Genomic DNA, 10,396 nt, shown 5'->3' with positions numbered 1-10,396 from the left:
ATGCTGGCGACGGGTGTGGTCACCTGGGTTTTATGGCATTGCCGAGGGCAGGTGCAAAGCCTCTCCCTGGAGGGTTGGGTCGGTGGAAGTTTCCATTGTGCCTGGTGTATCCTTAGTGTTATGGGGGCCGTGTTCGGTGTGGTGGGGGTGGGGGAGGGTGGTTTTGGTGACGTTGGGGGTGTGGGTGAGGGTGTGGTTCCGTACCTGGCAGGTGGGCTGGAGAGGCAGCCGGATCTGGTTGTGGTGGTGGTGGTGGTGAGGAGCTGGGGCCACGTGGTGCGGCGGCCGGGCGTGGATGGGTGGTTGATTGTTTCGGTGGTGGAGTTCGGGTGTTAGGGGGTGGAGTTGTGGCGGTGGTGGGGGATGAGGAGCTGGTGTGTGGTCTGGCGGAGGTCGTGGTTGTGGAGCAGGGGATGTGTGGGGAAGAAAACTGTGTGGGTGTAGGGGTGGCGGCGGGTGGTGTGTAGCGTCGGGGACATGGTGGGGTGGCCGGGGCTGGGTGGGGGGTCTCCTGGTTGGGTGGCTGGGGATGGTGGTGGGAGGTGAGGTGTGAGGCAGTAGTCAAGGAGTGGAGAGACATTTATATAACCAGGCAGTTGATCCGCCTGGTTATATCAGTGCCACCACGTGAAGGCCTTCCTCTCCACCACTGATGAGGCGAGTCGTAATGGATTGTGGTAGTGGTAGCTGTGATATTGGTGGTGGTAGAAGTGATAGTGGTAGCAGTTGTGGTAGCAGTGATAGTGGTAGTTGTTGTGGTAGTAGTGATAGTGGTAGCTGTTGTGGTAGTAGTGATAGTGGTTGCGGTAATTGTAGTAGTGACTGTGGTAGTGTCAGTGTTAATCATTCCACCACACAGCATGCACGCACCAACTCTCTCAGCTCTGCTCCTGATCGCATGTTTCTCCTTAGGTAAGAGCCCTTTTAAACAACGCACTATATTTAAGTAGAAATTACTGTAGATGAAGAACAGAACTTAATAATAATAATAATAATGAAAGTGGAAGTGTTCGAAGGGAAAATTGTTTGTACCCCCATTATTAACTGATTTTTACTAAACTGAAATAATCCGTCCTACGAAATCAGTTTAAAAGATATGATAGGTAGATATAAAAATAAATGAATCTAATAGATAAGAAATATAATAAGTAGGCTTATAATACAAAAGATATATAAGTAGAAGAAATGAAACTAATGAAATAAAATGGATAATTAAGTATAATTCTCTCTCTCTCTCTCTCTCTCTCTGGATTCAAACACCTGGTTTGGTTCGCATCCACCACAACAACGTTATCAATGTACCCCAGGGAATATGCAACGCTGAGATAAGAGTTTCATTCCACGGCCTATTCTGTTCAAACTATATCTATATGTAATTATCTATCTATCTTTATTTCACTGTCTGTCTACGAGTATCAGCTTCTCTCTGTCTTGTCTCTGTCATTCTCTCTCTCTGGCTGCTTCTATCTTTGTCTCCATTTGTGTCTATTTCTGTCACCCTAGAATCTTTCACCCATCTGTCTATCCATATGTTTATTTCTCCATTTTTCTTCTTTTTCTATCTTATCTATGTCTGTTTCTATATCTAAGTTATTTTTATATCTATCCGTATCCATCTATCTATATATCTATCCATCTGTCTATCTTATGTCTATCTACATCCATCCATTCTCTCTCTCTCTCTCTCTCTCTCTCTCTCTCTCTATGTTTATCTGTCTATATATCTGTCCACCTATCTATCTATAGCCAGATCCCCTAATCCCGGCGGGGGTGGCCACATACAAATCACCTCCATGTCACCCTGTCCTCCGCCATCCCGCTGCCCTCCCTTCAAACTATTCTCATTCCTATACCTCTCCACCCAGTCCCTGCCCTTCCTTGGTCTTCTCCTCCTCCTCCTCCTCCTCTTCCTTTTGCTGTTTGATTGTTGTTATTGTCAGTGTTATTGCTGTTTGATTGTTGGTGTAATGCGCTGGTTTTATAGTTACTTTTGTTGTTCTTTGTTCTTCTTATTTTTATATTATTTTTGTTGTGTCCCCAAGTTCGTCTGAAATGTGAACCCAGTGGACTGCAGGCTGAGGCATCCCCCTCCCCTGCAGTCCTTCCTTTCGGGGGATAGGGAGGGAGTTGAGGGACACCAGTATATTAAACCCCTTCAGGCGTGTGATCTTTGAGAAACCACATTATTTTTTTCTTTTTCTAGGGCAAGGATATCGCCTGGAAGATGACGGTGCCGCCTTATCTTCCATAATACCAAGTACGTGGGTGACGCAGGACACGGCGGAGAGTACGTGGGTGACGGAGGACACGACCACCCCTGCCACCAACCCCTGCCCCGACCCCTACCAGAGAGTGGGTGACTACTGCTTCCATTTCCAGCGGGAGTTCCCACAAGACTGGTCCTTCGCGCGTCAGTACTGTGCCGGCATCGGGGGAGACCTGGCCGTGCCGCATTCCTGTGAGCTATTTGGCCAGCTGGTGGAGTATATACATTCGTCAGGTGAGTCGTGGCTTGTCTGTTACTCTGGCTGACTGTCTGTGTGTCTGGCTGGCTGTCTTTATGCATCCTTATCTACTGTAGCTGTCTCTCTGTTGATCTGTCTGTCTGTCTGTGTACTGTTTGTCTGTAGCTGTCTCTCTGTTGATCTGTCTGTCTGTCTGTGTACTGTTTGTCTGTAGCTGTCTCACTGTCGATCTGTCTGTCTGTCTGTCTACCTATATATCTGTGATTTATGTCTGAATACTGGCAGATGATGGTGATGATGATGAGGAGGAGGACGATAATGCTGATGTTTTATGATGATAACAATGCTCCCAATAATTATAATGCTAATGCTGATGATGATATTGATGATGATGATGAGGAGGAGGAGGAGAACGATAATGCTGATGTTACTGATGATGATAACAATGCTCCCAATGATAATGCTAATGCTGATGATGATATTGATGATGATGATGATGAGGAGGAGGAGAACGATAATGCTGATGTTACTGATGATGATAACAATGCTCCCAGTGATAATGCTGATGATGATATTGATGATGATGATGATGATAAGGATAATGATGATAATGAAGATGAAAAGTATAACGATAATGATGATGATGATGATGATGGTGACGATGGTGATAATGATTTTAATGATGATTGATGATGATTTTGATGACGATGATGATGATGATGATAACAGTGATAATGAAGATGGTGAAAAATGATGGTGATGATAGTGATGATGATGGTGTTAATGATGATGCTGATAATGATTTTAGTGATGCTGCTGCTGATGACAATGATGATCATGATTTTAATGATGATGATGATGATGATGCTGTACACTTCAGGCCAGGAGGTGCCAGAGGCGTACTCATACTGGGTGGGCGGGACTGACGGAGGCGAGGAAGGGGAGTGGTACTGGGTGGACGGCGTGCGGATGGCCATGGGCGTGCCCTTCTGGGGCTCGGTGAGTAAGAGAGAGAGAGAGAGAGAGAAGTTGTGTGTGTAATTCACCGCGTCGGTCAGGATCACTTGATGGTCGTGATCGTCAGCTTTTACCCTCCCGGAAGGGAGCTGAGAGCTCATATAGTCCGATCTAAGGGCAAGGCTGTGACCTTCACACACGCACACACCCGTCCCCTTGCTCAAAGGGGACAGTAACCACCCACTTCGTCAGTGAAACTTTTCGCAACCTGAGCGAGGCGCGAACTCCCGTCCACCAGTTGGCAAGCGAGAACGTAACCACTGCACCAGCGAGCGGTGTGTGTGTGTGTGTGTGTGTGTGTGTGTGTGAGAGAGAGAGAGAGAGAGAGAGAGGGGGGGGGAGAAATTGCGAGATAGAGAGAGAGGGAGGGGTAGAGAAAGTGCGAGATAGAGAGGGAGGGGAAAGAAAATACGAGATAGAGAGGGAGGGGAAAGAAAATACGAGATAGAGAGGGAGGGGAGACAAAGTGCGAGATAGGGAGAGAGAGAGTGGGGAGGGAAAGTGCGAAATAGAGTGAGATTGAGAGTTATATTGTTACGTTGATTTAACAAGACAACAGACACCTTTGATAGCTGCATCCACCCTAAAGTAACTCTTCACCCAGCACATTCCTCAGACTTAAACCCATATACACTCCACACGCACACCACACACACACACCCCAGACACATCACCAATCCCCCACCCCTCAACACCACACTCCCCGTAAAAGTGACGCTCATGAACTCTATGGTTTTAACTTGCCAGATTTCATCCTTCAAAACGGTACAGTAACTCATTGTGTGTGTGTGTGTGTGTGTGTAATTATTATACAGGATAGGACGTCCAGCGAAATTCAAAACTATGCCCATCTCCACGATACAACTGTCACTTTGCAATTAAGGTTCCTTTTTTTGAGTTTTCGTGGACTAAGGTGAATATTTTTGTTTATTTATTTATTTTTTTTTGTTTATTTACAGGAACACAACATGGCGGAACCATCTGGCGGTGAAATTCAAAACTGCGCCCATCTAGACAGCTCTGACCGTTACTACATTCACGATGGAGAGTGTAACTTGGGTGCATTTCCTCTATGTCAGTATGATGTAGATTCTAAACTTTGAGGAACTATCTGTCTATCTATCTGTCTATCTTTTTATCTGCCTGTCTGTCGTTCTGTCTAACCATCCGACCGGTACTACATTCACGCTGTCAGTATGATGTTGACTCTTGACTTTGAGGAACTGTCTACTTATCTGTCTGTCAGTCTGTCTGCCTATCTCTATCTATCTACCTCTGTCTATTTGTCTGTCTAATTGTCTAGCTAAACCTCTTCCTCTGCTGTCAGTATGATGGCTCTAGGCACTGGGGGACTATCTATCTTTTTACCTTTCTGTTTCTGTGTATGCCTCTCTATCTATCCGTGGTCAATATGATGTGGATTCTGAACTTTAAGGGTCTCTCTCTCTCTCTCTCTCTCTCTCTCTCAAAGCAACAAAAATAAAATAATAAAGTATTTTTTATCATTTATTCCCACAATATCCTAAGAAAAGACTGGTTTCCTCTCAGTCTGTCTATATCTATATATATCTACCCACTTACCCATTCGCCTAATCTATCTGTCTGTCTCTTTATCTATCTATAACTCTATATCTGTGTTATGCTGAGTGTTTTTAGGTCGACTTCTCGTCCTAAAAGCACTAGCGACTGAGCGGGGTCCTCTTTCCGAACCGGAAGTAAAGCACCCACAAAGGAACAGGACATAAAAACCAGGCAGTATACCTTAACACATCTGTTGCCTTAATTCTACACCGTTACAATACAGCACAGAGTGATATTTGATATACAGGAGACAGGGACACAGAGTTAGCCTTTGACACCACAATGCACAGTTACACTTAATACACAGTATAATGCATGTACACTTATGTTATTAGTTATATGTAGCGATACCCGTATTTCATCTTTAGGCAGAATATATATTTAGTTGGAAGCAAGGGGAATAAACAAGATTAAGAGTCCGTGTGGGAATTGCTACTATAAATAAGACAGGGTGCGGATCGCGACACTTGATGTAGTCACTTGATGTTAGCACTTACACACACACTTTTGACTCGCCCGCGCACCCTAGTCTCCGTTCACAGTTACTGAAAGTTCTTTTACTTGGGGACTCACACAATTATTATAAGTTCTCTTACTGAGGGTTTAAATTATTTTCTGTTCTGCCGGGTATCGGGTTCTTATAGACTAATAGTAACTGTCACTGGCTTTACACTGGTCTTCACTCGGTCACTGTTCACTGTTCTTTCCCCTGGTTTGTTCTCGGTACAAGGGGCGTCACTATGTTACCCGTGTTTCCTGCGTGGAGTGCACTCTGTCGTAGGGGCGTGAGGAGAGGGCCCTAGGGGGACTCTGCCTGCAAGGGGCGATACACTGCCCGCAGGGGAGTCACTGCCTGGGTCCTGGTCGTCGGTGAGGTACAGGGAGGCCCTCCTGTCTGGGGGCCTCGACCTGAGAAGAGGCCCTCGTATTGGAGTCTCGTTGGTGAGGTACAGGGAGGCCCTCCTGTCTGGGGGCCTCGACCTGAGAAGAGGCCCTCGTATTGGAGCCTCGTTGGTGGGGTGCAGGGAGACCCTCCTGTCTGGGGGCCTCGACCTGAGAGGTGGCCCTCGTATTGGAGCCTCGTTGGTGGGGTGCAGGGAGGCCCTCCTGTCTGGGGGCCTCGACATGAGAGGTGGCCCTCGGGACTGGGGCCAAACAGCTGGAGGAGGCGGGCCTGTCGTTTCTGGCTCCGTGGGGTGAGGAAGCCTGGGTTGCCCTCGTCTGGAGTCTGCTGGTCGGGCCTGGGGGTCCTGGGACTGCGGTCGCCTATTGGGAGAGGCGCCGACAGGGTTGGGCTGCGGCCTCGTCTCCGTCTGGTGTCTGGCAGGAACAGAGATTTCACAGGCGTGGGAAGTAGGTCCGGTTTCGGGCCTTGCCACCACTCTGGCGACACCTCCGGGGCAACACTCCCGGATGGTGACGAAGGGCTCCCACAGGGGGAAGAGGCAGGAGAAGGACTCACGGAACCCGTGTCCTCTCCGGTACGTAGAGAGGGATGCACAGAGGCAACGCTCTCTCCGGTGTATACTAAGGCCGTGGCTAAGGGTCCCCTTACCCTGGTGCACACTTCTGGCCGTAGCCTTGGGCTTCCTGCCCTTGAGGTGGTAACAATAGCCGTCGACACGGTGTTACCTGGGACTGAAGCTTGTTCAGTCCCACCCCAATTATGGCGATGGTTGTCCCGCCCGCAAGGTCGTTGGCTTTTTCCGGTCACCTGGTGTTGGGGTAGTTGCGGGGAAAAGGGACTCAGGACAGTAGTGTCCCGGTGACCCTCTTGACCTGGGTCACTAGCCCCACCGTAGTGTCCTCCTGGGGTTGTGGTGTGGTAGAGGCCCGGTGGTGGGGTGGGGGGTGGCGGGGTGGGTGGTCCGGCGGCGGGCATTTTAATCTGCTGCATTGAAAGTACCTACAGGCAGTTCTCTCCCTCCTCAGTCCTCTTCTCCCGACACACCAACCTCATTCATATACTCAAGGTCCTTGGACCTTGCATATACTGTCATGATTGGCCAAGGAGGTACTGCAGCTCCATCCATCCAATATCCTATCCTTTTGTATCCCATCAGGAGCGTAGGGGCCCGAGGCTAGGTTAACGTCTCGACATTTAAGGCGCCATTCATTTGGAATGTCTTAACCACTAACCCACTCGACCACCAGGTGTCACTTGATTGTGCAGTTACCACCCAGCGTAGTAAATGGTTTCCAGGGTTACATAGGAAATTATATGTTACCGTAGGAACTCTAAAATAAATAAATGAATTGGATTTGGGTTATCAGCTACTGTGACCTAGAGAATTCGCAACGGAGACGTTTACGACTCTACGTTCTCATCGTTTCAAATTACCATGTTACTCAGTGTTTAGTGTCTTAACCTAGATAAAACAGTGTGGATAAATTCAAAGAATTATATTGTCTTTAAAGATAATTTATTGCTTTAACTTTGGCCCTTTTTAAAAAGACCGTGCATTGGTAGTGGGAATACTTGCCACTATACATTTCTGAAACAACATAGAAATATATGCATGTAATAAGGTAGATCATTAATATTTCCTTCATAATTGCATTTGAATTTATGATCTATAATATGGTGAAATCAGTATTTGTTTACGTGGAGTCGACATCGCCACCGTTGTGAATACTCCAGGTCGGGGTTAGGATAGCAGCTGATAAACAAACCCTGGCCAGTCCTATTTATTTGTGTATTTTAAGTGTAATATGTAAATTCCAATGAGGTGAGACCCCAGATTTATATTTAAGGATATGTTGATGTACAGGCTGAATATTTATGGTTATTTTTGAGATAACAGGGGTGTCATTGGCCTACGTGAGAAGCATTCCTTTTAATCTTTTAAATGGGTTAGGCTTCAATGGATGATCTAGCCCTTCACTCCGATGACACATTCATTCACTCTCGCTCCTGATGACTATTAAATCAACTTTGGGGATACATTTTCTAACGAGTTATTTAATTAGCCGTCATTAACCCCATTGCAACTGTGATCCCCGGTATAATTACGTTGTCCGAAGGTAAAGTGGCAAGAATAATAGGCAAAACGTCATGATATTTAAATGATCAAGAATGGGAGATAAGGTTGTCATGGCAGAATTTCTTGTATATTGTGTGTGAATGCATGAATAGGATATGTTAGCAGGCTTAAATGAAATTGGAGGTGTACATATATTTTTTAGGCCTTAATTAGGAATGTTTTTATTTTTTATTTTTATTTTTTATTGATTGATTTATGGAAAAGGGTTATCTCTGTGACTTTTCTGTTGAATGCTTTATTCAGTGACAGTAAGTATGGAGGGAGGAGGGGTATTTTTCAACAGCTAGCTCAGTGTGTCATCCCATCGACAGTAAGTTTATGGTACGTTAAAAGGCAATCTTCAAGGAGACATGAGACCACTTTATTTTGCAGTTTTCTCAAGTTTTTCTTAACCAGTGCCCCTCATGTCATTTTTAAAATTTTTTCTGAGTGCACTGACAAATTTTCTGGTGTTTATTTATTTATTTTATTTAAGTAGTGAATTGCATTTTAAAAAGTGGTCGTTGTTTACAATCGCAGTAGCTCTGAAGACAGATGTATGCCATCTTGGACACTAAAGACAGGTGTATGCCATCTTGGACACTGAAGACAGGTGTATGCCATCTTGGACACTAAAGACAGGTGTATGCCATCTTGGACACTAAAGACAGGTGTATGCCATCTTGGACACTAAAGACAGGTGTATGCCATCTTGGACACTGAAGACAGGTGTATGCCATCTTGGACACTGAAGACAGGTGTATGCCATCTTGGACACTAAAGACAGGTGTATGCCATCTTGGAACAACATGTCACTAAGTTAGCCTCAGTGCTGATTTATCCAAACCTAACCCAAGTTATCCAAGCTTAGCTTAAGCTAATTTATCCAAGTCTACCCTTACCTGACCTAAATTTTCATAACTTAATATAATCAGATGTGTCCAACCCTAACTTTATCCATCCATCCATCGTCTGACCTAATTTATTGTAACACCTGTTTATCCTAATTTAACTTAACCTAATGCACCCTATCCTGATCCAACCTAACCTGACTCACCTTATCTAACCTCAGCTGATCCTATCATGCTGTATTCTAACCCCATAAGCAATTAACCTGCAATGAAGTGGTGTATAAAGCTCAGTGAGTGCCATTTATATAATTAATAATTCCCACCTTCACACCCAGTAATGATCAAATAAAAAGTATATCCACAAAAGTTGAGGAATTAGTAACAAAAGAGCATCAAGAACTAGTTTCAGATCCTCTAAAATAGAGCATTGAATCTGATGATATGGCTGGTTTTGGCATCTATAAGGTTGTGATGCCATCGTAGGGAACCACAGAAGGCCTGGTCCCTCTGTCCTCTATATAAATCGTATTATCTTTGTTTATTGATGCTTTATCTTCACACTTGATAATGCACTTCTGTACACCTTTATAAAGTCTCAAAATTCGTTCAGAGGGAGCCAAAATTGTATATATGCAAATATTTAAGAGGCGTTTGTCAGTATTTACTAGGGGTTCCCACATCTTGAAGTATGCCCATTAAAATACTGAAAATACTGTAGGTGAAACAAACAAGATGAACATTACTATTAGAAGTCCTGGGTGATGTTAGCTCAGCCTCAGATCCCAGCATATAGTAATGGGTAGTAAAGGACAGAGTTTTACTGGAATAAGTATAAGTATGTCACCTTTATCATTCATTTTCAGTGTCTGGCCTCCTCTCCTCCTATTTCTCCTAACTTTCCTGTCACTTTTTATTCAGCTTTCCTTTTCAGGTAGCTTTACATTGAGTGACAAGCCTAATGGTTTCCTGTAAGCCAGGGAACCGTTTACAACGCTGGGTGGTAACCATATAACCAACCCATACGTGTTCCCTACATGTCACCAAGTGGGTTGGCGGAGGGTTAGTGCCCCTCCCTGTAAAACAACTAACCCAAGTCAAACAGCCACCCCTTACCGGATTATGGTGTCTGGCTTGAGATAGATTGATAGATAGATGTCTTGTTGTACTCTTAACATGTCCTTCCTCCCTGCCAGAGAGATGTGTGGAGGGGGTGAGGGTCTGAGCACCAGTGAGGCCCTGTCACGTCTACAGGAGGACATCGCCACCGCCCTTGATGAACACTACAAGGCAGAAGCAGAGAGGTTATCAGTGGGATAGGGTTTTCTCTGTTCTTTTCTCCATCTTTGTGTGTGTGTGTGTGTGTGAGAGAGAGAGAGAGAGAAGGGTTATGGCAATGATTAACAGTGATGATATGCATGTCTATATTTACTCATGCAGTACTACACCTCTTTAAAGCCCT

General features: G+C 45.3%; 2 protein-coding genes across 2 annotated transcripts in view; both read left to right on the top strand.

The window, feature by feature from the left end:
* On the top strand, positions 1–4,585 carry LOC145400712 (perlucin-like protein). The gene is made up of 4 exons (XM_080273147.1): positions 1–136; positions 2,204–2,500; positions 3,346–3,464; positions 4,442–4,585. The coding sequence occupies exons 1-4, from the start codon at positions 1–3 to the stop codon at positions 4,583–4,585; spliced, it is 696 nt and encodes a 231-aa protein (XP_080129273.1).
* Positions 4,586–10,134: 5,549 nt separating this feature from the next.
* Positions 10,135–10,396, top strand: part of l(2)k05819 (transmembrane protein 94-like protein l(2)k05819) — a 96,045-nt gene continuing 95,783 nt past the window's right edge. Inside the window, exon 1 of the mRNA XM_080273177.1 lies at positions 10,135–10,238. Within this exon, the coding sequence (XP_080129303.1) occupies positions 10,135–10,238 (104 nt within the window). The remainder of the gene's footprint in view (positions 10,239–10,396) is intronic.

The sequence above is a fragment of the Coenobita brevimanus genome, chromosome 53, assembly GCF_032717465.1.
Source record: "Coenobita brevimanus isolate Jiangsu-jjx chromosome 53, ASM3271746v2, whole genome shotgun sequence".
NCBI lineage: Eukaryota > Metazoa > Arthropoda > Malacostraca > Decapoda > Coenobitidae > Coenobita > Coenobita brevimanus.
The sequence above is the reverse complement of the archived record's forward strand: the minus strand, read 5'-3'. Positions and strand labels throughout refer to the sequence as shown.

Coding starts and splice junctions, on each gene's coding strand:
- LOC145400712 (XM_080273147.1), top strand. CDS start 1: ATGCTGGCGACGGGTGTGGTCACCTGGGTTTTATGGCATTGCCGAGGG. Junction 137..2,203: donor TGTTATGGGGGCCGTGTTCG/GTGTGGTGGGGG, acceptor TTCTTTTTCTAG/GGCAAGGATATCGCCTGGAA. Junction 3,465..4,441: donor GCGTGCCCTTCTGGGGCTCG/GTGAGTAAGAGA, acceptor GTTTATTTACAG/GAACACAACATGGCGGAACC.